This window comes from Folsomia candida, unplaced genomic scaffold (assembly GCF_002217175.1).
Source record: "Folsomia candida strain VU population unplaced genomic scaffold, ASM221717v1 Fcan01_Sc003, whole genome shotgun sequence".
NCBI classification, from domain to species: domain Eukaryota; kingdom Metazoa; phylum Arthropoda; class Collembola; order Entomobryomorpha; family Isotomidae; genus Folsomia; species Folsomia candida.
This window is the reverse complement of record NW_019091195.1, coordinates 14,417,054-14,444,944: the sequence shown is the minus strand read 5'-3', so window position 1 is coordinate 14,444,944 and position 27,891 is coordinate 14,417,054. Positions and strand designations below refer to the sequence as shown.

The 27,891-nt window shown below is 39.8% G+C and overlaps 1 protein-coding gene across 9 annotated transcripts in view; it reads left to right on the top strand.

Moving 5' to 3' along the window:
• The first annotated feature begins 568 nt into the window (after nucleotides 1-568).
• Nucleotides 569-27,891, top strand: part of LOC110846270 — a 76,707-nt gene continuing 49,384 nt past the window's right edge. For 3 of the 9 annotated variants that reach the window (XM_035849056.1, XM_035849055.1, XM_035849053.1), the window contains exons 1-5: nucleotides 570-1,935; nucleotides 2,768-3,898; nucleotides 8,536-8,645; nucleotides 8,745-8,795; nucleotides 25,377-25,475. In XM_035849056.1, coding sequence (XP_035704949.1) covers nucleotides 3,794-3,898; nucleotides 8,536-8,645; nucleotides 8,745-8,795; nucleotides 25,377-25,475 — 365 coding nt within the window. In that variant the 5' untranslated portion in view covers nucleotides 570-1,935; nucleotides 2,768-3,793. Of the gene's footprint in view, nucleotides 1,936-2,767; nucleotides 3,899-8,535; nucleotides 8,646-8,744; nucleotides 8,796-24,490; nucleotides 25,258-25,376; nucleotides 25,476-27,891 lie in introns of those variants that run through there. The other 6 variants (XM_035849054.1, XM_035849051.1, XM_035849052.1 and 3 more) reach the window with 5 other exon arrangements.

The following is a 27,891-nucleotide window of genomic DNA, read 5'->3' as shown; positions in this document are numbered from 1 at the left end:
GCCCTTTAATGCGAACGGGAAGAGAGAGAGAAAGCAGGTGGTTGAGAGAGAGCAAGCACGGAGGGGATTTATATTCCATTCCCTGCTCTTTCTATCTTTTCCAAAACGAGGCAGCCCACCAGGTACACAAAGTTTGGTTTGCTTGCGTATGAACAAAAGTTGGTCGGAGGGAGAATGGCATAGGTGGAGTGGGATGGGATGGTGAAAGCAGGAGCAGGCAAGGCGGAATACGAGCCCCGTCCGTGTGTGTGCTGAAACACATCATCATCGTCATCATCATCATCATCATGCTCATCATAAGAGAGGGAGGAAGGAACTGAACTCAGTCTCAACCGCGAACGAACCACTTGGTCGTCGTCGTCGTCGTCGTCGACTCCTCTGCAACAGCAACACCAGGGCCACCACTGCTACCTCCACCGCTTCTTCTTCTCCCACCTTCCTCCTCTGACGCTCTGGTTCGTTTAGTTTGGACGGAGAGGTGAGGCAGGACGACGACGAATCAGGCAAACTTACCCTTACTTTCACCGTCTCCAGGCAGTGCGGCGTGTCTTTTCTCCCCACCACCTCCTGCCTACCACACCGCGTTGGATGGGGTCTCCGTTCATAAAATAATTCCCATTCTGTGAACGGAGAAAAGTTCTATAGACCACTTGGTCACATTCAGCCATCCATCCATTCACTAACCACCAGAGAGCTGATTGTCTACGTATCTGCATCCACCTACCTACCTGCCTGCTTCTCGTGGTGTGGTGTGGCTACTGTATGCGCTGGTGCTCATTGTCTCATTCGGCTCAGGTTGGTTTGCTGGCTGGCTAGTCGGTGGGTGATGTGGGCAAAAGGCACTTTATGTCTGTCTGGAGAAAAGGTCTGAAACCAACCACCAGTTGATCTGCTCCTTTGGAGAATTGGGCTATCTCTCAACTCTACTGGGACAAGAAGACAAGAGCGGAGAAAGTCAAGCCGACGAAGAAGAAGAAGAGGAGCTGGAAGGAAGGTAGGACTGGTGGTGGTGGTCGGGAAAGTGGCAATGTCTACATCCTCTCCTCCTCCTCCTTCGTCTTCATCTCTGCTACTGCCTGGCGGTGAGGAGTGGGATATCGGGAGAGAGAAAGTGGTGGAAAGCGTCCGACATGGAAATAGAGCGTCGTAATATAATATCAGAAAGGATCTGACATGGAGCGATAGGAAACGATACAAGGACGCATTTTCTTCTTCTCTCCACACTAACACCACCACCATCACCATCATACCGCACACACACACGTATACCCTCATGCAGCCAACCACCAGCTTCTTCTTCATCTCTGCTCGTTGGGTGCTGTGAAAGTGACACAGTTTTGAGTCTGGTTTGGCTTCGTATATTTAACTCGCGAGGAGTGATCTCTTGCCCTCATTCCCTCATTGTAAATAGAATCGTGACTAGAGAGCGAGGCGCATAGGAAACCAAACAACTTTACACGCGAGAACTGCTCCCACCGCCACAATGTAGACAACTACGGCTGCCTTAATAAAAAGTTTGCCACGACTTCAATCGACCATAAAAATTGAACTTGAACTTTCACCTGTTTTCACTTTTTGGCACTTTTCCTGCTCCTCTGCTCTTGCTTCACTCTTGGCTGCACACACAACAAGACGACAAGCCTCCTCATCATCAAATACTTTGTAGTGCTGCCCGAACTGGAGGATTCAGCCAAGCAGCCAGCCTTCTCACTCCCGTTCTCACCGGAGAGCCAGTCCAGCAAGGAATATACAAGTAGGACCTTTCTCAAATGTCTATAATTTCCCCATCTCACTTCTTCTTACAGAGATCAAAGTGTCCGATCCAATCAGTTCAGTATTAATAGACACACTTACTTCTCACTAACTCTCTTCGCTCACCCTGTTGCCAACTTTGCCCAAGTTTCCTGAGCCCTTAACACCACTGCTGTTCTGGAGGTACGCCAGCTAAAATCACCCTTTCTTTCATCTTTCACCAGGGCACCCTTCCACCCAACGACGACCACCACCTCTTTCTTATCCTTTCGCTTCTCCCATTCTTACATCTCCTAATAAGCCACTCCACTCGAAAAAAAATCTCTATTCTTTCCACATACGAGCATTCTGGCCACCTTTTATTTCCGAGTGCTAATGCATTCCAAAAGTGAAGCCAACCTCTCAAAAGGAAATAATAACTCTTTCCACATTTCAATTTTACGTAAAGTCGAGTCAGGTTTCTCAGAAATTGCATTGTGCGCTTAACATAGATTTTTTCATTAATGCTGGAACTTTTATTAAACTTTGTCTTATTATTAAGGTGACTGACTTTGGAAATAATTTGATCCTGCTAGCGTAGAGTTATTGTAAGTCAGATTCTTTTCACGTGTGAACAAACGAGACGAGGTATGAAATCATCATCCTTGTGGAGCTTCTTTTGTGAGAGAAAGTCGAGCGTGTGTTAAAACAACACTTCTTTTGTTCTCCACTTTTAACAAGGTGATTCTTTCAAGTCTGGTCTCATTCAGATTGATAGTCCGTAAATGCACCCACTTCTCATGCACAATGATATTATTATGCGTACAACTCCGCCCCTCTCCTTTTATGATTCATTACCATCGCTCATGAATAATAAAGCAACTCTGATAATGGCATTAGTCTGCATTTTGCATCAGAAAGTGAACATATTTTCACTTGGTGTTGGTAATCTGCTTCCGTAGTCAATTTCCCAGGTGCTCGAGATTTATACCACTGTGGCTAAATGTTCTTTGTGTTTTGTTATTTGATTAACCAGTCTGCTGCACTCCATTTTCCACGGCTTCCGCTCCATGCAACCATCTCCCACCATCTTAAATGCTGGCGTCTTAATTAAACTTGGACACAAATAAATTGATCTCATTTGTTTCTCTATCGGTGGTATGCAAAAGGAGGAAGATATGCCGAGGAAGATATGCCAGCCAAGTGGTCCACAGTTTCAAGTCGCAGGTGAAGTTGAGTAAAATGAGAATTGCTTGAGGATAAAACCCCAACTGGGACCAACACACGGAGCGAACAGACCAAGTAATTGTTGACCCAGAGACCAAGAAGTGAAAGAGCAGCAACCACAATCATATCACAACTTTCCCCATTGCTGCCAAACCCACGGTTGAAATTTCTCAAGTTCTTTCACATCACGACGAATTCGAAGACAAAAAGTAAAGAGGAATTCATTCCGCCCCATTACTTTCACTATTACGACCCTAAACCATTCCACCAGCCACCTTTGTTCCATTTGTACGACCGACACACTCCCACCTTGTCAGCAGTGCGGAGAAGGAAGGAAATCTCGACTCGACTAGTGCTAGCGACGACCCATCAAAGTTTTGTTAAACGAACAAACGAACGGAAGGAGAAGACAGACGTGACCAACAACTTCATTCCCAGCAGGGCACTAAATATATAGTATGCACTGTTGCTCCTTCCTGCCTCACTTGGACTCGTGTTCCATGTGCCAAATATGCAGTAGGAGGGTGGGCTTTTTGCGAATTAAGTGTTCTGATTTAATGGTGGGTGAGTGTACATAATGGACAAATACGAGATATGGACGTATAATCAAATGTTCACCTCACGATTGCAATAATTGTTGCTTTCATGCTGCAGAGTCAATTGTTACAATTACTTTGGCAGAAAGAATGACTTAGAACATACACTTGAGACTATTTTATACATTTAATTAATGAGTGCTGCTTACTTACCCTGTGCACTTGAATAGTTACAAAACTCTGGCCCACACATGGTGGGACTTTGTGAAGAAGCAAAGGATTAGCAACAAAAAATAATCATGGGAACGAATTTCAACAGCAGAAGAATGTCCTTGGCTGCAGCCCGAGCTTGCAGTGTGCTGCAAGACAAGGGGACCGACTACGACCAAGAAGATAATATGAGAGTAAGTGATTATTATTGAGCATGCTGCTATGTACATGGCGACTAATTCAAAACAGATGTACATGCGTGTGTATGGCATGAAAAAATTTATTGAGTATTACAGGCTACATGATTTACAGTTGTTGTAACTTAACACGAAACAGAAACATGCTTCAGACATATGTAAATAGTTTGCAGGTCTGGTCGGGCTGCTGTTTATTAGATTCCCTGTAAAGCACTTTTATCAATCACTACCAAATTCTTAAATTTGGGCGACCCATAAAATTTATTGCTTCATTTTCACCCCCTTCTTCCTTGAGAGTTGGGTAGTACACGAATTTTCCTCCATTCTTCAGCAATGGTGTGTTTTTCACCCAGCCGATAAAATTGTTTACATACCCACACTTCCCAAGGAAAGTTAAATGCAAATTGTTGAGTTTATGCCAACCAATAATTTTCTCAAGAAACGACACAAAGATTACGACTCTGTCCTCTCAACCACGAGTAAAATTTGTAGCGTTACATACATATACATACGACATTGAATGTTCGGGGACGAAGCAAACACATAAATGACAATATATGTAAGGCGACAGCGATGCAGCCGTGTGGCGTCGTAGTGGTGGCGTTTATTGTGCTCACACTAAACCACTAATTTCCATTTCCATTAAGAAAATTGAAAGCAACCACCGTTCGTATCACCGTCCGCATCTTTCCTCATCCTCACCTATGTATGTATACACATAAGTAAATACATGCCGCATGCACACGTCCGTCCTCTCAGACCACGCAATTAAACGTGTATTACGCCACACAGAGTTGTCGGACATGAATGCAGTACGTACAACTTGAGGTCTCCGTGCCTTAATGCTTTCCGAGGTGATATAATCAACAGCTCCTGTCCCCCTGCATGAACCTTCTGAGCCGTCTTGTGGGTCGATTTGCATGTGCGGTTGTCTAGAGTGGTGAAAGTGAAAATGGGCAGACAGACAGTTTAGCACTTGTGCAACCCATCATATGCTCAATCAGGCCTCCGTCCACCCATTGTGGTGGGCATGCATGCGAACATACGTAGGAAGCACCAGTGAAAGCAGAAGGATGACAATGTGTGCAGCCAATGTCTCATAAAACGCTTAATCGCCCTTGGTTAATTATAGAATTACAATACATGTTTGGTGACTATTTCATTTTATTTCCACACATTTATTTCATTAGAACCAATTTATGGAATGAAAATAGACCATTTACTTACTTAGGAGGGGAGGTTGTGTACTATCAACTCCCGGATTTCGATGCCCTTTGGATATGTTGTAGTGTCCCATGAATGTACAACAACCCTGAAGTGGTTTGATGCCATGGCCACATTTGCTCCCGCCACACCCACTCAAAGATGCCCAAAAATCGCTTTCACTCCAGCTTTCACTCATTCAAATCCTCGCCAAAAATCCAATTTTACTCCGATTTTGAAATTTCTTTCACCATTATACTCCCAGATAGTTGCTCTCTTATATCCAACATCAAGCTCAACTTTTTTGATGATTATTTCGCAGCCATAATTTGCTTTGTTGACTACCACAACAATGCTAATTCAGAATTTTTAATTTTTAAAATACTAAAAATTTCAAACAGTTGAATTTGATGTTGGATATAAGAGAGCAACTATCTGGGAGTATAATGGTGAAAGAAATTTCAAAATCGGAGTAAAATTGGATTTTTGGCGAGGATTTGAATGAGTGAAAGCTGGAGTGAAAGCGATTTTTGGGCATCTTTGAGTGGGTGTGGCGGGAGCAAATGTGGCCATGGCATCAAACCACTTCAGGGTTGTTGTACATTCATGGGACACTACAACATATCCAAAGGGCATCGAAATCCGGGAGTTGATAGTACACAACCTCCCCTCCTTAGTGCGATATATAAATAGGTTTCAATGAGTGCAAAACTTTGTGACGCAAATTCTGCTATTTTATTTTAATAACGTATACACCACAAATACAAAGAGCTTTTGCGATCTAACGCTTGTTGGAATTAGCGTAGAAAATTTTATTACATATAACATAGCCAAATTTTTTGCGAAAATTAACTACACACAAATAAACCTGCATTACCAATGACTTTGATAATACAATAAAATTCAACTTAAGATTTAATTTAAGGTTTTTAGTAGCTGCGTGTTCATCCTAAATATTAGTGTGATTCTGCTGGAGGTAAAATGAGTTTGGAGAAAGCAAGGGGATCTTATTTTAAGCAACCCTGATACTTTCTTGCAGTAGTGCATGCAAGTGTACACACAGACGTATACATATATGTATGGAAGGCAGTAGTACATATGTACACATGTATAGGCACATAATCTCGGTCGTTCGATAGCGTTCTGTGTTGGATTCACTGCACAACTTTCATCTCATCAGAGTCTAGATTATAGTTTGTATTGAATCGAATCCATCCCTGAGGACAAATCGCACAAACATTAGTTCAGGGAGGACGCATGAAGGAATTTGGTGGTGACGAATGATTGAAAGCTGTTCAGAGTAAACTTCTCAGTAAATATCCATGAACGAACTCGTAAATAATTTTGCAGACGAGACTGTCAAACATCAGTCTTGAAATTCATATCGCAAGGTTCACAAATACATAATTGCAGTGAAAATATTGCGAATGAACGTTGGTAAACAGCTGCCGGACATCTAAATCTTGATCCGATAATCCAATATCAGGATGATTTATTTATTTGGCATATTTGAGTTTGATTTACTCTGGCAAACATTTTCCATTAATTTCAAAACTTTTACCCCTCCAAAATTATGATTCTAAAATCTAATGATTTTTCTGGAAATATTGGATTTCCCTCAAGTGAACCTGTGTGAGCACCAAATATTCTTTAGTTGTATGTATACATATGTTCATAACAAGGTAATTGTGGCTACACAAATTGTTGATTTTGTCGATTTAGCAATAGATTGAGTGGACTAAATGAAATATGAAATGGGAAAACAGGAAGATATTTTCAACTCTTAGCATCTCATATGCATGAGGAAGAAGCAAGACTATTGGTACTTCGTCAGTATCAATGGTGCAAAATTTGCGAATCTTATAACCTTGATACCGACCAACAAACTCGGCACAAAACTCCAACGAGGAGAGTTTTAGCATCAACAAGTCGGTTAGTACTGCTGGTAGGATATAAGCCCCTGGGGAATTACATACACCGTTCCTTCCGTCCGACGCATTCTTCCCCCAAATTTTACTACGAACCTAGTTTTGTTTGTGAAATTCCTCGGGATATCCATCTGGAAGGGAAGAAAGTACACGGATTGTTGCTGCAAATAGGGAAGTACAAATGCAATTGGGAAAGCAAAGTTAGTTGTTTCCACCCACACATCCACTCCTCGCTGCAAGCCACCAATTCGGCTTGCTTTCCTTCCTCCCTTACGAGCAATGTATAATTTCCCTGGGGTACTCGTTTTGCACGTTAAGCTAGTGCAAAATAGGGAGGAGACGTCAACGCTGACTATTTCTGGTTTAGCAGTAGAGCCACTTGCCTTGCAGCATATATGTAGGAAGTCAACGGAAGTAAACACAAGGGAGTGGAGATTTGCACTTCCGAAAATCGGGGGCTTTTTGCTATTAAAGCAATGAGTGGGAACCTTCTTCCTCGTCTATAACCTATATAAGTTATCAGCTAAAGACCTTGGGGAGGTTGTCTTCTCTCTCTTTCTGATGCTGCTTTTGCTTTGCTGGTTCATAGTTCATACATTCCCATTACTCATCACTGGTAGACAGAAGTCAAGAAGATCCGAGAAAGACCAGCAAGACTGACACACGATGATTCGAGTACAAAGCAACCCGAACCAGCGTTATGCTTTACTTTGAAAGCCTTATGAGAACACTTGGAGAATGGAAACTTGGTTTAGTTTTAGTCCGTCTTTCTTCTGCTCCAAAGTTGACTTTATCATCACATCCTCCACGTCCTGTTCATTTTCCACTTGGTTCTCTCACCCACCCACCCGTCCAGTCTCAGCCTCCTTTCTCAAGTGTGCCCTGCATTTTCCACACTATTCTGCAAGCAGATTTTTGTGAGGTTCGTCCAATCCATGGAAAACACATAATTGATTGTTTTCAGTTTTTTGTCACACTAACTTCAACAGCTGGGGCGAATTCGCATCAGAACAAGCAACCAGCATATCGTCTGAACCATCTAATCGAGGACTTTCACTGTGGAGAAAGCTTAATAGCATTCTGTAACATTTTCCTGTCCAGTGATGGTGGTGCAAGACGAGTGCTGATAAGCCAAAAGCAACGAAGGTAAAGATCATACCTGAGAGAAAGTTGCAATTATCTCGTCCATCTGGGGCTGTGAAGTGAAAAAGCAAACATTTTGTGGTGAAAGGTCGAAACATTAATGTGAAACCAACATCTGCCCTTATCCACAATCCATTGTTCACATAAGCGAGTAAGTATGGTTTGGTCATAGATTATTTTAGCAGGAAATTGGGTCAAGGTCTACTTACTTACCCGACCAAGCACACACACCCATCATCCTCATACACAATACCCTTCAACTATTATTTTGAAGTAGAAATTCAATAACGTACACATACACCTGGTTTAAAATTGTTCAAGAATGATGCATTTCGGATAACTTATTGTTCGTTTTTACAGACGGCTGGGACAGGTATTGGGACTGGTCCTGGGCCGGGTATTAGAACAGATTTTCGACGATTGTCGCAGTTTTCCAAAGGCGGAAGTTACGGCTGTGGATACAACCCGAGGTAAGTAGCAGTATGTAGACGAGCCGACAGAACATTGCGATGCAGTGATATGTATCAAAGGGTGTAAAATAGTACTCATACGATTGATTAATTTTGCAGGTATCTCTCAAGGGGAGGGACGCGACATCCCCATTCCTACTCTTTACAACAGTGAGACTCACAAGTGCCTTCATTACTTCTCTCTTCTCTGTCCCTTTCTCTTTCTAATTAATCAAACGACGCCTCTCTCTTTGTCTCTGGTTGACCCAAATCACCAGAGATGCGTAGAGAGCTTGGCACAGCATATTCATTTTCAGCACACATCTTGAAGCTGTCACATATAGATAAGCATCCATCCATATGCCACACGCATAAATACGTACGTAGGTACAGTTTATAGCTCGTAGGTACAATCAATCTGAGAAATGAGGTAATTTATACTTCGGATATTTACAAATATATATATCTTATGCACGCATATTCTTGGTGGCATCAAAACCTCAAATATTCCAAAACCAGAAACTTAGTAAATCTATTGCTAATAAAGGAGTGATTCCCTAAATCTATGTGAATGAATATACGTCTTATGGTCTACCCATCTGCGGGCTCGCTAGCTGGGAAGCTCCTTAGAATCCTACTTTTTGGGAGGGAAAAGTAAAGAAAGTAAAAAAAAGTCGCATGATACATGAAGGGTTAATTTAATTGAGTGTGACCAGGCAAGGTTCATGGTTGGATAAGTTTGGGATAAAGTTTGCCTCCAACTCTAATTCCTCTGCGATAGGGGAAGGTGGGTTGCTTCCGTTGCTCAAAGGTGTCCAAGATCTTTTCGCTATTTGGAATCTCAGTTGCGTACGATGTACACATTCTGCGTTCATGGCAATCAGTAATAAAAATGTGCTGAATTGTCCTCTCGAGTAATATGATATGATTTGATAGGCAGAACACCGCGACCTCGCATTCTTGACTGTATAACCTGAGCGTGAAAGAAAAGTTCTAAAAATAGTCCAAAAAGAAGTGGTTTCTAAATTGTAAGGTTCTTTTTTGTAGAAATTATTACCTTTTTTGTAGTTAGTATCAAGGCAAATGAAATCAATATTGGTTAGGCTAAAAATTGTCGTACTCAAATTAAAGGTGAACAGGCTACACCAGTTTCATATTTGTTAAAATTTGCGTCATTACTTTATGTTAAGTTATTTTAAATAAATTGGGATTAAAATTAAGAAAATAGTATCGTATTTCATGGAAGTGACCCGAGATCAATAATTTAAAAAAATAACCGTCAATACATCGTTATTTTTATGAAATCGTATTGAGAAGAGCCCATGTCTCTCAATTTTGGTAATTTTTGCATACATATGTAGTAAGTGAATGCACTAAAACATTAAAGTTGACTTCTACGTCCACCATACCCATCCAAATGACAGAAATCGTAGAAAATCATTTCTAACTCAAGTGTTACAAATTCATTACAAATCAAAGGCTGATAGTGATATATTTTTATACGTTCAAATTTTTTATCATATATTGATAGTTAATCTGTTCATTTACCTCAGATAGTTTTACAAGTGTAAGAACCTACAGTGCATTGTTGATCTAGCCCGAGTTAGGGTTAGAGGTTGATTCTAATGGTCATATTAACAATATTAATTTTTAGCCCGAGTCAGGGCTTATGGAACCGTCATGTCCGTCCGTCTGTCTGTCTGTCCGGCACGATAGAGCCAAAACGGCTGAACCGATTGACTTGAAATTTTTACTATGTCCATATTTGACAAAGTTAGGAAACGAGTTCGAAGATGGGCGAAATCGGTCAAGTGGTTGACCGGTGGGGGTCATCGGAGTGGGTGGGGTATTATGCACCAAAATTTCAAAATTGTCGTAGAAAGCTGAAATTTGGTACAGAGGTTGCTAATGGCTCCTAATAGAAAAAAATAACTTCAGGTTGGAAAAATTTTCATCTTGAGATACCCTAGGGGGTGACCCATACGGATTTTTCAAAATCGTCATATCAAGCTGAAATTTGGTACACGGGTTGTGTGTAGGTCTTAATGGAAGAATATGAAATGAAATTGGTAAAATTTTTATCTGGAGCGACCCTATGGGGTGACCCATACCGATATAGAAAGTGGTTTAAAAAGATGAAATCCAACACGGTGATACCGTGTTGGCTTCGCATGAAATAATATGAAGTTCAAAGTTTGCAAAATGCAACCAGAGTGATCCTGGGGGATCCATACCGTTTTAAAAAGTTGTTATTTTCGTCTGAAATTTGGTATGAAGACCAAAAACCACTTCTGGACTATATGCAGCTTTAGTATGTAGGTCAATTGAGATAAGAATTTAGAAGAGGACTCGGACGTATCGAGTCACGGACTCTGTCCCTGACTCGGGCTATATGGAATCTGCACTGTAGGTTTTTATAAAATGACTCAATTATATACTATTAATAGTAATAACTACTAAAAATGTTCCCATCATGTATAACTCTAGGGTTTTCGAGCAATATGGGTTCCTCTCACAAAAATATTCAAAAATTTGACTTCATATTCTTTAGTCTGATGTGTCCTGAGCCTTGATACCGAATTTCATCATTCTTCTACCAATTTCAAAAGGCAATGCAGGTCACTCGTTTAAGTCCCCCTGGCAAAAGTCTTAAAAGCCATATCATTTGTAAATCCCTTCAGCTTCATGCAAAATTGCAGGTTTCTGTGATTGTTTTGAGACAATCTTACTAGGTCATTCTAAATAATAATTCGGTCGTTGTGATATTGTATTTTCACTTTAGTACGCAACTATGACCAATGCCCCGAAAAATATCAGCCTTCTATCGACCATTCCAAATGACCCCACCCGACCTATATGATCCCCACCAGGCAACCACGTACCTGATCTTGCCCTTCGCCGATTTCGTATGTGTATCAATCAGTGTGCTCCAATTTTCAAGTTAATTGGGTTAAATTTTACAGGCATAAACAGACTTATTTAATTGTCGATTATTTCCAGAATTTTCTGTTTTGTCATCATGCCATAAATAAATGGTCAGAATGCTTAAAAGGAATACAAACGAAGCATACAAAATCTTTATACTTATTTTTTAAAGAAATATGTTTATAGAGATGCCTGGATTTTTTAGAAAATTTATTTTATTTTCTACGTTACATATTTTCTGAGAAAAAATGGTTTCATCCGTTGACAGAAACCCAGTCAGTTCTGTACACAATGGACCATCAAAGTTGCAAAAAGTTATTCCTAGCTTAATTGCGCGTCACATTATGTTGAAATCATCCACGTTAGCTGGAGGATCTTGTGAAAACTATCTCGAATAAATATTTTGCAAAGTTTTATTACAAGAAAAGCAGAAAAGCAAACAGTGTATTCTGCGTCTCTTTAACAAGTGACACAACAACTTTATTTTCTATGCAAGTGACCTGGTTTAGAAAAACTTTTGCAACCAAATGGGCGTGCCTAATGTGCTCAAAGGTAAAGTGAGTGTCTGCACGAGGGAAGTAGTTTTGTGCTTTGCTGCTGCTGCTGTACTTTCTCCGATCTCTCTGTGGGCATAGGCAAAGGAGTGTTATTCACATTGTTTTGGCTCTGTGCTAACATATCAGATACACACACGCCATGTAGACACACACATTAGGAATAGATCAAATTTTAGACGAAATTGACTTCATTTACATGTTTTCCTTTGTTTTCCTTTCCTATCTTTACAACATGCTGCCCGTTGCACGCTCAACCGAGTTCTGGATGAAATGAAAGTTAACGGATCACTGCTTTGCCAGTGGTTCTCCTTGACTGTCCCATCGCTATCAGGCAGCGCTTAATTTGCTGACTAGACTTGCTATAGAACGCTCGCTGTATGATTGGTCTGGAGAAAGGAGAGTCGTCGTTTCCATATTTCTTGCTGGGAAATCACAATTCGGTTTCACAGTTTTCTCTAAAATTCAATAAATATAAATGGGATGAGGTGCTCAATGCGAAGTAATAACAGAGGTATCCGTGTGTGCACACATTATTGGAAACATTTTTCCGTTTTCCTATCCCAGGTAAACAGTGAAATCCGGGGGATTGGATTGCGATACAACACAATAGAGTCACACAATGGATAAAGTGGATATTTACTTGTGTGAAGTAGGAATTATGTCGTATTTGCTCTGTCCTCCTCCTCTGCTTCTGTTCGCGGTGGGAACACGAATTGGATTTGGAATTGAAGGAGAGAGTTTCGCCTACATTGAAAAGAGAAAGCGACGACCAAATGCGTCACAGAGAGACGTGAAGATCAAAGCCAGAACGATCTCCACTTGTTAATTCATATTTCACAAAGAGTTTCGCCCTTTCCGTTTGTTTTAGGCTTACAGCCAAGAGTGACAAAATAAAACAAAAGAACAAGCATATTGTCACTTTCAAATTAAATATTACTCTCTGCACTATATTTTCATATTGAGCAGTATTGAGAATTTACTAAGAACTTTAAAGTCAAGAAAAGATCATTTCCGATTAATTATCCAGAGTTTTTACATATTCTCGTATCACATGCTCTAAAATTGAGAAACTTCCAATTTTCCTGGTGTCTAATGACTAAGAGAAAAATATGGAATCTATTTTCATTGAAACTAGAGACAGAAATAATCAATCGCGCAATCACGATATTAATAAGTAATTACGGTAAAAAGGGATGAGAGTTCAATTTGGTAGTAAAAAATGAGAAGGTTCGACGTAGGCATTCGATGTGAGTTAGCAGGCGAGATGGATAACCTACATAAATAGGAAAATAAATAGTCCGTCATTCGTTCAGTCTTTGACTTTCGGTTGGATGAAATGGTGGTCGTCTGGAGAAAGGAAACGACCGAATAAGGTCCTAGAAATCTGAGCAGCTCAACCTTAGTCGCTTTTTGATCACAACATTGTGGGTTAACTGGTTTGTATTTATTGTACGGCTGGTGAAGTGAGGCGCCCTGTTGTACGATGACGATGTCTCCGCGTGATTGTATGTTGTGCAAAACGGGAAAGCTCTTTTGTTTTGAGTGTTCTCTCCAAAATTGACTTTCCCTTTTTGCATTCAACTGCTTGAGTGCTGAGATTGCCATTGGTTAAGGTGGCGGCAGGGAAGGAAACTGAATTGAGAAGGGCTTGAAAGGCTTCGCAGGAAGTTTGCACATCTACTTTCTCCGACCACTCGAGCTCAATCTGATCCTCCTTTTAACATTTACTGTTGGAGAACAATCTACCACTGCTACCTTTCCTTAGATGTTATTGGGTTCAAAAAACATTAAATCGCAAAAACATGGCGTAATGAAATAGTCATCCCCCACGACTGTATTACTTATTTGCTTTGCAGCATAACAATAAACAGTACATGCTTGATATCCTTTTTTCGTCTTTCTGAAATCAGTGGGGGCACCCTCTTTGGTTCTCTTTTTGGACCAATATTTTACAAAGTCGTATCTTTTTTTGGTCATCAGTTTTTCCATGAGGAAACTAGGTGTTGACAAATTCTCATAAGCTCTGTCTCTGACTAAAGAATTGCAGGCCATGCATATGTACTTTTTTACCATATTTATATTTGCATTCATTTACAAGTAATGACTAAATGTATAACACGCGTGTTAATATTGAGGAGGGTTTACAAAGATACATGATCAATTTATTGTTAGTGGGACACAAAAGTATATTTACACAGGTCGTACTCCATAATTTTCAGTCTACTTTCACCCTTAACTCACTTTTCTATATTTGTATTTGAGAAGTTCTGACCATCTGATGGAGTTTGTATCTATCCATTTCAATCTTTGGTTTGTTCTCCACTGGATATCAGCAATTTAATCAAATATTTTGTAGTTATGTATTAACAAATTTCGATTATTTTAATAGTTCAATATAACTACCGAAATCCTATCATTAAGGTTATGAGTGCAGATAAGCACTATTTTATGAGAATTTAAGCTTTTATTATGACTTGAGCCTTCCACCTAATTGACAAGCCATTCTCGGTCAAATGAATCGTGTTTGTTGTATTAGGGTCGTGATTTACACGGGGCAGGCGTTCAGATAAACTCATCGTATCGGATATTCAATTATCCATCTCCGAATTTGGCAGTGTGCAGTGGGTGGAAAGGGTATTATGGGCTAACGTACGTTCGTAAGTGGAAAAGTGCACAGCCAAGTGAACAGAGACGTCCTTCTTTCTGATGCGTGTATGCGGAAAGCTGGATTTTCCCTTGGTCACTTCCTGCTGAGGAGAAAGTGACGTGAAAGAGGAGAACGGCCAGGCAGCCATGTTTACAAAACTGTCCAACATGCTTCCACACAACATCCTCCTTCCACTCGTCGCTTTTCATTCTGAGGTTGCCCATTATTTTATTTATGGCACATACGGGATGAAGAAGGATGCTTCTCTACAGACAATCAAGTAATTTGTCTATCTCGTCCTCGTTTCTCCGTGCTCCACGTCCGCTCTTCAGCCAGTGGAACATTTTATTTAGTGATTTCGGTCAGAAGTCATCATCTAAGAGCTTTCTTGCCGTGGGTGGGTGGACGTAATTCCATATCCAACAAATGATACCTAAAAGCAGCTCTTTATTTAATTAACTGATGGTTGGTGGCTGAGAAAATTGCCGTCATCCTACGAAACCTCACACATGATGTTCTGGCTGATTTTTATCAAAAGGCAAGTGTTCTATTGCTGGTGAAAGCCATCATTTTTCAAAATTACGATCCCTCTCTCGGAGTTGCATAATTACATTCCAAGCCACGTGCTGATGTGGATAACGGTGAAATAAATAAATAAATCAGTTTGGAACTTGGGTCTAAGAAAGAAAGATGAAATGTAAAGTAAAATATGATGAAAATTCCAGAATAAACAAAGAGCAAACAAACTTTAGGCGATACATAACCAGCCGACGAAGACCCGGATGTTATTTATTTTCCATGAGATATGGATGGAATTGGTTCAATTGAATCCACTTCTACAAAGGCCAAGTAGTCGTGCAACATGCGGACATATTTTGTATATAGCTGGTTGGAAACTCGATCTATCTCTAAAGATATTCCAAACATCTCTGCTGTACTCGCCAAATGTTAAATGCCATTCCTGCGACGAATATAGAGAGTGAAAGCTCATGCAATCCGTTCTCTCAGTCACGGAGTAGCAAAACATTGAATGAGATGAAACTGAGGGACAGACCAAAGTTGTTTTGATTCCGTGGTTTGTTCTCACGTACCACTACCGCCGGACTCATCGTGTCATCAGATGCTGCTCTATAAGTACAGTTATCGAGAAGGACAACTAACTATGTACCGTGCTGTGTAAAAGAATGAGACCAGCTCGTCGTGTAGACCGATCTGGGCAAGACGACGATCTGCCGAGAATTGAATGAAACGTAATTTGCTAACCAAACCAAACAAACCGAATGTTTTACCTTTCTCTCGATTCCACCGTGTAAACAGCTCAACCAGTGACTGATTGATATTATGCACTTTTATGTATCAACCATTCTTCCTCCTAAACGGCGATACTAAGGCTTCATATTTTAATTAAATAACTTTTTATAATAAAAATGGTAACTTAATATCAAAATTGATCTGTCTGGTTTCTGGCGTACAATTCTTGGTTCCGATATTGGCTAGAATGTACACTGCTGAGCAACAGGGTGAATATGTATGGTTTTCGAGGTCGTGGATCTATTTTTGAGAGAAAAATAAAACAGACAACCGGATCTGTACGCCGCAGGCCGAATTTTTCTTGTAGATTTTACTAGAGTCAATTTTTTAGAAAATTTATTTCTGCGGCCTACAAAAACGAATGAAAAATGATGGTGACAGACCATTTTCTATTGCAAGCCATGTAACTATATACATACATGAAAAACAAATTAAAATTAACCTTGACGCACTAACAAAGTATCAAAAATTAATAATAGATTCAAAAATAGTAAAAACATGCTTTATTAGATAACGATGCATATGTAGTCACAAGTACTTTTCTTGATAAACAATAATTATTACTGAAAATAGAAGGAATGTTTGTTGATGGGTTGAATCAAGTGTAATATTTTGAGATGTGAATTGTTTGTTGTGCAACTGATGAAGTTTTGGCTGAAATGGAATTCTTGTAGTCCAGGATTGTGCATAATGTGGGCTACCAGTGTCTAGCCTTTCTGACCTATTTAATTATTCTCCGTTGGGCTGTGCTAATTACATAATATTGATTGGTCCATCCAATCTATTTGAGATACAATTTTACAATGCATGATTTTATAATCCGAAACCAGTTAGCTAACCGAAATGATAATCCGAAACTGTTTAGTTAATAATAAATTCGCGTGAGTTATTCGTCTAAAGTAAGCATTATTTTTTAGACGAATTAATTCATATTTCGGCGCAAGACTTAATCAATGAAGCCGCTCCATGCAACAATTTAGATTGGATTTGGCAAGGATGTTAAGCTGTAATTAGTGCTTCCAGAGCTATTTTTATAAATGGATGTCTTGATTCGTGTCTATTGATCAAAGGCAACTTCAATAACTGTCAAAAGCTTTCACAATCAGGATTAAAAAAGTATGCACTAACAGTTATTCCAGAGCTGTGCACATAAATAAATATGCAGGTAATCTATTATTCAGTTCTTGTCAATTATCAGGCAGAATAATGGGCACTGCATAAAATAAAATATGCATTTTCTTGGAAAGGAACAGCAGGGTCTGTGAACAATCAATCTTTGAATGGGATGATATGGTGACAAGAAAATGAAATCGAGTGGAAAACGAGATGTTTTTCTATTTTCTTTACATTTATACCCTCTGGGCAGACATTTGCTTACATTATAGAAACGACGACCCCTCACGATAACGATATCCTACCGTCTAACATTGTTTCCCCAATGCCTCCCCACAAAATTGAATTGGTTTCACTTTCGTCGGAAAATCAAATTCCTACTGGAGATTGACATTTGTGTGAACCAACCATCCAGCTCACTGGCAGGGAGCCTTTTTGTGTGCTTTTGGTAAAAATAGAGAATTGCAACATTGCAGTCTAGTTGGGTCGTATAAAGATATCAAGGTGTTATATTTCAGTGTCACGTTATACATTCGTCCCACCCTGTGCACATGTACACCTTCCGTCCTACTACCTCAAAATGCAATTTATCTAATACATATTTATTCAAGACACACAATACGTGCGGCTGGGATGTTTTTCCCAACCTTTTTCACGTCACGTCGGTGCGTGGGAGAAAGAATTCTTCCTACACAAGCTCCTTGTTCTCCTCATTTGGAAGAATATGTGCACATAACCATTCCATTTTGTGCGATATGTTCGGAAACGTGACATTCCGAAAACACACAACTTTGCAAATTATTTAGAAAATGAACAGCACAATAATAGTTTTTGCTCATACGTGGTGCATTTCCCTTTTGGAATTTCCACATTCCTTTATCGTTCCAAAATATGACATGAAGCAACGGTGAGAGAGATTCCATTTCTAAACACATACGCAAGTACATATGTTTGGAATGCAGATAATGGGCTTTCACTCGTTGGCGACTGTAGACCGGTGAGCATTGTGAAGGAGGGCAGAAGTGGAGAGTCACAGGCTGCGGGAGAATGTGGAAGGAATATGTGAAAACAGAGAGGGGCTGCTGCTGGCGAATTCGTGGTTTAGGACAAAGCAAAGTCAAAACTCAAAGAAGTAGCATTACTCAGAATTTGGAGAAAGTTGGTGGGTTTGTATGAAGGCTGGAAGGAGAGCATATTCAGGAGGGAAGTATGTGCACGGACTCTGCTGATGATTACCTTTTATGAGACGGATTTCGGATTCAGTGAGTCAGTTGGATGGAGATTGGGCTCGATGCGATTGCTAGTCTGGCTGGAGAAAGGAGCTTTCCTGCTTCATTATTGGGAACGATGGGCCGTCATTCCGTAATCTTCAGAGAGGCGGACCGCCCATCAACCAGCTTATATTTCCCGTCCTTTTGCACAACAATGTGGCCGGGTTGTCAGAAGGACTCGAGCTTATTCTTCCAGGGACACATATATATTTCTAATGCTCTGCTTTATGCAAGAGACTTGAGACGGAAGCAGCCAAATACCTATTACTCTCACCCACACAGAATATTGGATATATCAGAGAAAGTTAATCCTATTTGTTTTACTGCTATTGATCATAATACCCAAAGTAGCAGCTATCATGCTCTACATGCGGCCTGGAAAGTAATAAATTCTAGATGACACTATAATGAACTACAATCATTTTGACATTAAAAGTCATCTCATATAATTCCTAACAAGTTTCGATATGTTTTAATTATCAGTGCTATTTGTTATTTTTCATTGTTGTTATTTCCATATACTTATCTATATTTTTCTACATTATAGAGAAAGGCATGCATACACATATAATACGATAGCTAATCATGTTTTGTCGTGTCGAACGTCATTAACGAAGTCTAATAATTACGTGCAGCAACATCAATTACGGAGGGTTGCAATTCGCATCAAAATTAACACAACAATCTTCTTATTATGGGCACTAGCATTAATCAGATTTGATTATTTTTATCTAAATCACATCTTATAATCAGTTAACAATAATTTTTATTTCGCGATCTGACAAACACAAAAGTTTGCTTATGAGCAGAACCAAATAAATATGTAGGCCGAGATTCGAGATATGTTTGTAGGTCGTTAAATTTGCTAAGATTGAAATTTCAATGAGAAAACTTTACATGGCATGTTTGTTTTTTTCAATTCAACCACCCATGCAATTATGCATAGTTGTTTTTATTCATGAGTATATTTTTTATGTACTCCAAACCAGCACCTCAATTTAATTCTACATACATTTACTGTAGTAAATTTAATCTCTCTATTCACACCCGACCATATTTTTGTTGATTGTGTCAACTTAAAAACGCAATCTTTGACATAATGAAACTTTCAAGAAAATGAGTTTCATTATTCATTCCGCCCGAGAAAAGTTCTGGGCCGCGTTTCATTTCGTCTGGGAAGGTGGTATTGTCACTGTTAGCAAGCCCGGAGCGTTGAGTCGTCGTCGTTGCTTTCAACTTCCTTGGGCTCAACTTTATTCTTCTGAGCCACAATGATATTAAGAAACTTTCCTGGATATTCCAGTGAAACACAAACGCAGCGAAAGTTGCATTTTGAAGATGGAATCTCTGCAAACTGAAATGCGCCCTTCTGATGATGATAAGTGGAGAAAAGAGATTTGCATCACATTACCTCCACCACCGTCACTTAGAGCGAAATTCCAAATACATGCTCAAATTGATAGAGATAATTTCACCAAAAAGGAAAGCACATACTGAGATTGTCATTACAATGAGGGTGAAATGGACATGAGCAAGAAATGTGATTTACTGATGTTGGCCAATCAATTCAGCACGGATGCAATGTGTTAAATTAGAAATGTAGACATTAGCGCAGTTTAGTATATTGAGGATGCAATTTTTGAATATTTTTTGTATCGCAACATTTCTAAACTCTGCTAGTACCACGTTGGCTGAATGGAAGGGGAAAGTAAATTGAGTGAAAGATTCTAAAAACAGGACTGTTGGCCTGGTGGTTTCACGGGCAGAAAGTTATACAGAGTCGTGTCATCGTTCGCCATGCTCTTTTACCCGAGCTCCTTTTGTGTCAAATGCAAATGGACTTTTTTATTTGATTTCCGCTTCAATTCCTTCTCTTCCTATTTCTACCTCCTAAATAATTTCCTGTCATGTCTGGCCCTTTCTTTTCGCTATCTCGCCTCCGAATAGGTCAACAGCATGCGAGACATTCACGTTGTGGTTAACAGTTTGCGCTTTCCTTGGGCGTGCGTAAAATTTATTACCACTCTTGTTCTCAAATCAGATAGATCTGGGAAGCACTGACTTAGGTCTAGATGAATATATAAATATATTCAGCGCCTTTAATTCTATGTATATTTATATACATAGAAGGAGGAAGTGAAAGCTGTAAAAATATTCACAACTATTTTTAAACTCAAATGGGACCAACTCATGTCATATGCTGGTTTTGTTAACAATGAACGACTGCGCAATAAGCAATGGAACGACACGCAAATATATTTGCTGAAGAACAAGTTTCAATATTTGCACTTCGTGATTTATACGCAAAGGGCTGAATTACTTCTTGTCTTATTACTCTTTAATTATATTTTCTCTTACACTTAAGGTACCACAAGAGGTTGAATATTTCAATTTTTTCTGGACTTAGCAACATGATTTTTTAGAGAAAATGAGTCAAGACATGAAGTACGGCTCCGCATAACAACAAGGGCATTGGGACATTTTTAAGAGCTCCCCGAGATGGAGGGGATGGACTTTAAGGTCATAATGGTTGTTATTTGGAATCATTATATATTTCTGCAGGGTGTATAATCGGTTTGTGGGCTCATTTGTGTCTGGTAAAGAGATGTGAACCATTTTTGTCCTCAGAAACATAAAATAATATGGAGGGGCAAGTATAGAAATGCTATTTCGAAAAGTATGGAAGACAATATGGAAATGAGACCCATTATGCTCCCCAAGTAAAACTATTTCGCACGATGTGGGAGTCGTCCCACGTTTGTGCTCCGTATGGTTTTGACGCTAGGACGTTTTAAAAAAATTCATCATGGTCGACTATTTTGGATATAAATACGTAAGTATAAGTAACAGCAGAAGGGGACATTTACCAAAATTTAGAGTAGTAATTTTTTTACAAAATTTGTATTTGAACCAAATTTCTACCTACTATAATTTCTGAGAAAATTACAATCAAACTGAGGAGGGGAGGTTGTGTACTATCAACTCCCGGATTTCGATGCCCTTTGGATATGTTGTAGTGTCCCATGAATGTACAACAACCCTGAAGTGGTTTGATGCCATGGCCACATTTGCTCCCGCCACACCCACTCAAAGATGCCCAAAAATCGCTTTCACTCCAGCTTTCACTCATTCAAATCCTCGCCAAAAATCCAATTTTACTCCGATTTTGAAATTTCTTTCACCATTATACTCCCAGATAGTTGCTCTCTTATATCCAACATCAAATTCAACTGTTTGAAATTTTTAGTATTTTAAAAATTAAAAATTCTGAATTAGCATTGTTGTGGTAGTCAACAAAGCAAATTATGGCTGCGAAATAATCATCAAAAAAGTTGAGCTTGATGTTGGATATAAGAGAGCAACTATCTGGGAGTATAATGGTGAAAGAAATTTCAAAATCGGAGTAAAATTGGATTTTTGGCGAGGATTTGAATGAGTGAAAGCTGGAGTGAAAGCGATTTTTGGGCATCTTTGAGTGGGTGTGGCGGGAGCAAATGTGGCCATGGCATCAAACCACTTCAGGGTTGTTGTACATTCATGGGACACTACAACATATCCAAAGGGCATCGAAATCCGGGAGTTGATAGTACACAACCTCCCCTCCTGAGTGGTATAATTCCTTGCCAACTCTCTTGTGGTACCTTAAATCTTTCCTTTTCATAAGTAGTAAAATCACAAAACAGTCGCATTGGTCGACATTCCGAGGCAGGAGGCATGTTGATTATGGTAAAAAATATCTGAATTAACAGTATTCTACTTGTTTAAGAAGTATGTACATTGTAGATACACGACAGCGCTACTATTTCCTCAAACGTAATTCAGCTTCAGTAAATTTTATGTTGCTACATGGAACGTGATGAAATTGTAATATAATAATCTACAATGGAGACTTCAATTAGCCCGAGTCAAGGACCGACACCGCTTCTAAATTTTTTTGTCCGGATTGACCTGCCAACTACTATTATCACCCCGTGTGGCTAGGTTGGTACAATGTTTGTTAAATATTTTCTATTATTTGACATCAAATTTTTAGGTATTTACAAATCCTCCCTGTTGATTACCAGGAGCAGTGGGGCTGGCTTCTTTTAAATCTTGAACTTTAAAAGTTACTTGCAGAAGCCATTTTTATAAAAATTGCTTCTCAGTAAATAACAATTTTTGAAAAACGTATGGGTCACCCTCTAGGGTCCATCTGGCTGCAAATCTTTCCAATTTCACCTCAGAAATTTGATACATACTTTGTTCATTGCAAGCAATTAACAATCTGTGTGCCAAATTTCCAATACCATTTTGAAATTTTGGCCCATCATATCCTACCCACCTACATGACCCGCACCGGTCAACCGCTTGACCGATTTTTCTCATCTTCGAACTTAACTCATAACTTTGTCTAACATACAAAAATCTCAACTCAATCGTATCAGCCGTTTTGGCCATATCGTGTCTCGGACAGACAGACACCACGGTTACATGAGACTTGACTCGGGTTAAAACTGATGAACAAATCCCCTTTTCACTCCATAGCATTGTGCAATTAGACACTAATTTTACTTTCAAGAGGATTATTACACTTTACATGTGTTTCACCAATGCCAAAGCCTACCGTGCGGAGGTATTCCACCGGACTAGCTGTGTTTCATGTCAGTATGTGTGAATAAGACATTTCCTTTATCTAACACTCATAACACGTTTCTCTATAATTTTTGGTTGTGTTGCATTCGTCATTACAATTGCGATTTGTTCCGATTTGTTAATACTTTGACGTCGAAATTATACTCACAAAATTGAGCTAGTCGGTACATAATCTGCTTGTGGTTAATCAATTAATGCTCATGATAAGATTTTCTCAAATATCATAAGCAAACATGGGCCAACTAATCCTAAGTATGTACTATTGACACGGGACCAATAAATGAGAGTTAGTGGAGACTCTCGCCGTGCAGTATTAGTACAAGTTTACTGAGATTAAAGTATTTCAGTCGGTTGATTTTCAGCAACTTTTATGTGCACATGAATCTGATTGAAATTGTTTAGCTCTTCATGATTACGAATTTCTGCAGCAAAACCGTCGGGTTGTATTGAAATCCGAATTTTATTTTTCTCACATCCTCGCCAATATACAACTTCAAAGAAATTTAGTTTCTTTGGGCTGCAACTCTATGTAGGAGACGTGTGTAGCATCGACGCGCCGGTGCATTTACGTTAAGTAGTTGAGCTTGTTGAATTTTAAGCATTTCGAGGGTTGTGCAATTGCGGAGGTGCCAGTTGGTCTTCTTGGGTGAAAGTCTACTCATGATGAACTTTGCTAATCGTTAACCACAGCTTTACTTAGATGTGGAGATGGCTTTTTGGAGAGAAAGTTGCACTATTTAACACCCGACGCGACCATGTAATAAGACATGTAAATACTCGTCTAGTGTGCATTTGAAATATCCATAAAGACTCCTGGAACTAGCTGCACGAGCTGACGATTATGCAATCTAAGTATATATTATGCCATGCGTATGTGCCAATGTTTGTTGATATTACAGCGAACGTATGTATACTAATTTTCACATGTGCTGTATACAAATGATGCAATAAACTAGGTAACTATGTATCTGGTGGCGTCTTTCTTACTGAGGAGAAGCCTTCAGTTATTACTGTTGAGCCTGCTTGGAGGGTTGCTTCGGGGAAAGCGGGACTCACACCATATCGCAATTTCTGTTCGGGTCTGTCCAAGTCATTCATCCATCGGTGTTGAATCCTGTTGAATTGAATTCATAGCCCATGACAAGCTGAAGTTCCACAACCCGGGAATCCTCCACAGAGTCAAAATCTACTTTCTCTCTTGAGAAAGCACAAGTGGTAGAGCTCGTGGTGGGTGGCAGGCAGGCAGGCAGGCAGGCAGGCAGGCAGGCAAGCAGGGAGGACTAGGCAGAACCAAACCTTTTGGCGTGTAGGCTGTTTAGGCAGAAAGTCTCATCCTGGCACAAGATCGCACAAGATCGCAGTGGGGAGAGAGTGAGTTGGAGTCTGTTCAGTCAGATTCGCAGCAGAGTCGGCACTTCTCTCCACGACCATCTCTCTCTCTCCTCTGCTGTTCCTGCCTCCCAAATTGGCCAGTCAAATCCATCACACATTCCTCGAGCAGACTCTGCCTCCATTAGATCTGCCACCATCCAGACGAATCTCCAGTGAGCTGAGCTGGAGAGGGCAGAAAGAAAGTGTGCGGACCATAATGTTGTGTCGAGGAAGGAAGCAAGTCAGGTGCATGGATGGTGTTGGAGGTAGCTTTGTTCCGGTGAGATTGTGAAGTGAAAGTGGGTTGGTTGGTTGGTGGTAAGTGGAGTGTGTTACTGCCGTGGTGGCTCGGTGTTTGTATTTCATTTCACCCAAGCTTTTTCATCAGGATTGAATCTTCTAAACGGATTCTTCACGTCTCGGTACCTTATTAAGTGTGTAATACGTCTCTTTTCTCTGACAGCTACAACGCTTTGCCAACCATGTGAGAGCTTCGATTCACTCCACAGGCTCGAAATAAGAGAACACCCACACACAACTCTGACGGAGATAGTGCCACAATTTCTCTGAACTCTATTTTTGCCCTGGTCCATCTTTGCTAATGTCATATTCCGCCAAACATACCATCTCATACTGCATTTCTGCAAATATGAGAGTGATTCAGCATTGATTGAACTCAAGCAAGGTGCATAGCAAACGTACCACCTCGGTTGGCAGTAGTGCATCCACTTGTAGGATCAAATCTTGTGACTTGAAGTCGTAAGACAGAGCAATCAAAGAATCACAACAATTATACGAATTGCATGGTAAATAGTAAGATGCTAACTTTCCTCTTATTTTTCTCTCTTTCTTGCATGACACACTTGATGATCAGATGGATAAGTTATAAAATAAATTGTGTTCTATTTTGTATGTGACCGTCTAGGAATATGACAGCCATTTGCTTCGTGTGTAACTTGCCGATCCTGTCACATCAAGTTGGACTGGTCTGGAAGGGAGGAAATGGATTCGATGAACTTGTTCGGTAAGTACAGCATGAAAGAAAGTCGTGTAAATACGTTCTGTTGGTAATTCTCTCTCATAATTCCATTATGATTCCTCCCCTCACTCCTCGTACTACCGGGTGTTGCGATTCGGTCAATGCAATTTGCCACCCAGTCCTTGTGCTGAATGACGTCAACCCTGCAGGTCATTTCGTGAATAGGCGTAAAATTAGTATTAATTTGTTTAGTCCCGTGGACAGGAATTAAATTACGTGTCAAATTCCATCGCTGAGGATCTAATAAGCAAGCTCTTTTCTTGTGTGGCAAACTCGCTAATCATTTTCTGCCCTTTAAAGGCCATGTTGGAACTGAATCAAGGGGTTATTTACTGGAACCTATGAGATCTAAATTTGATAACCTCTTTAACAATTTGTCAAAACAGAAACAATCAAGGAACCGCCTTGATACAAACTTTCCTTTCTGCATGATGAGCAACAACACTGGCTTTCGTTCAAAATAGTTCCAACCTGATTGCAGCTGGCTAGCGACAATGAATCATCTTCAGTTTGAGGAATATCCCGCAAACAAAGTTTGAGCATTGCCGACATGGTGATCACTTTGAGAATATCACGAATTAGGTTTGCTCTCCATTAACAAATCTAATTAGCACGCCATCCTAATAACCAGCTCAGAAATTTCTATTTGAGTTGGTGTCTGTCGGCAGTGTGGATTGTCAACAATTTAACCTGTTGATGGTGAGAGAGTAAGGCAGACGAGGAGACGGAGAGTTATTAGCATATTGAGACCAGTGTAACATTGTGACGAAGGAGGAGAAAGCTTTTTCCAAGTATTTAATAATCCATAATATCTTCCAGCTCAGGCCACTCCCGATTAACAGCTTTCTTCTCCCAGTTAACAAACTACCAAACTAGGCAGAGTTTCTCTGTTGGTAAAAAGTTACAAGGGGAATTTAACAAGTTTAAGTAACGTGAAGTTTAGTGAGTTAGTGGGTCCGTGATGTAATTGGTTGGTTGGTTGGTAAGATGCTCATCCAGAAGTGTATGGTTCTATCCAGTAATGTGATTCGCCAAAGCACTCTTTCAATATATGTATCACATCCCATCGCATTCTGCACACAGCATCAGGTCCTGATTAAATCTACTCCAGACCGCAACCTGTTCCTCCTCCATCGATGACAGCCTCGTCAAACCACCTTCTTCTATGTAGATACTTACATATCGAGCACACGCACATAAATGTGTTTTAATCAACTTTGGACGTTGTCATCAAGGGAGGGAGAAAGTTGATGAAACTCAAACCAACACTCTATTTACTTGTAATTATAGTTTCGAGAATTTCCAGTAATTTAAGGAATTGCTTGCAACACTATACCTTGGACATAAACCGCATGTGTTTGTAGGCAGTAGGAAATTGGGCTTCATTAAAAACACTTTCTCTCTCAACATTGCTTGTCAAAATTTTAACAGAAAACTATTTCATTAGCTAATTATTCTTGTAATGCCTAGCGCATTACACAAAGCTTGCCATTACATTCCAAGTAGAAACTATTTTTAAAATGATCTCAAGTTAAATTTTTAAGAGAAAAAATGTTTTAGATGAAAGCACGATAGATAGTTTTACGTCTGTTCAACCATCGAAGCTATGTTTTAGGGTGCTAGTGTAACACGCGAAATGTGATACTAAGCGCAATAAAGCCATATGATGACAACCAAATTGAAAACGAATCAAACCAATTTTTTTTGTTTGAGATTGTAGCCTATCTATTTATAATGTATTAAGGAATAAAAGCATACGACAAACTCACTCAAAAATACTGCGCAGTATTGGAGTCCTGATTTATATAAACACTGTATTTCACTTACATAAAATCGTGCCAGGTCATAATTATATATCAGTAAAAATGTCTACATTCGATCATTACTGAAAAGAATTTGCGACAAAGGACGATCGACGCGGAAGCTTACGTCTATTTGCTATATATCTGCCAATGAGCGTGAAGAAGGACAAAAACTTTTCCAATCAGGCAATCATCTTCCGTTCCAATAACCCTTTGATTTTCTGGGGAGAGATACATATTTGTTATTGTGTGTGCGAATCACTGCGACGTGGATCCCTACAGCCACGTAGGGATCGTGTGGTGGATAATGATTGAATGAAAGTTATGGGACAAACAACAGCGTTCAGAATTTTAATGAGTTGAGTTGAGACTTGTTGCAAATTCCATTTGTGGTAAGTATTTTGAAAATAATGGAATCATTTCTTTGATCATTCCATCTTCATCGTTAGCAGACAGGCATCAATATCAGGCTTGGGAAGAGATGATGTGGCCCAAGGTCGTGTGGCAGTATTATTAAAAGAACCCATTAGCCTCCACTGATCCGCACCGACTGGAAAGAGTTGAACTTATATGGTGGACAATGCCTGAAGAACTTAACT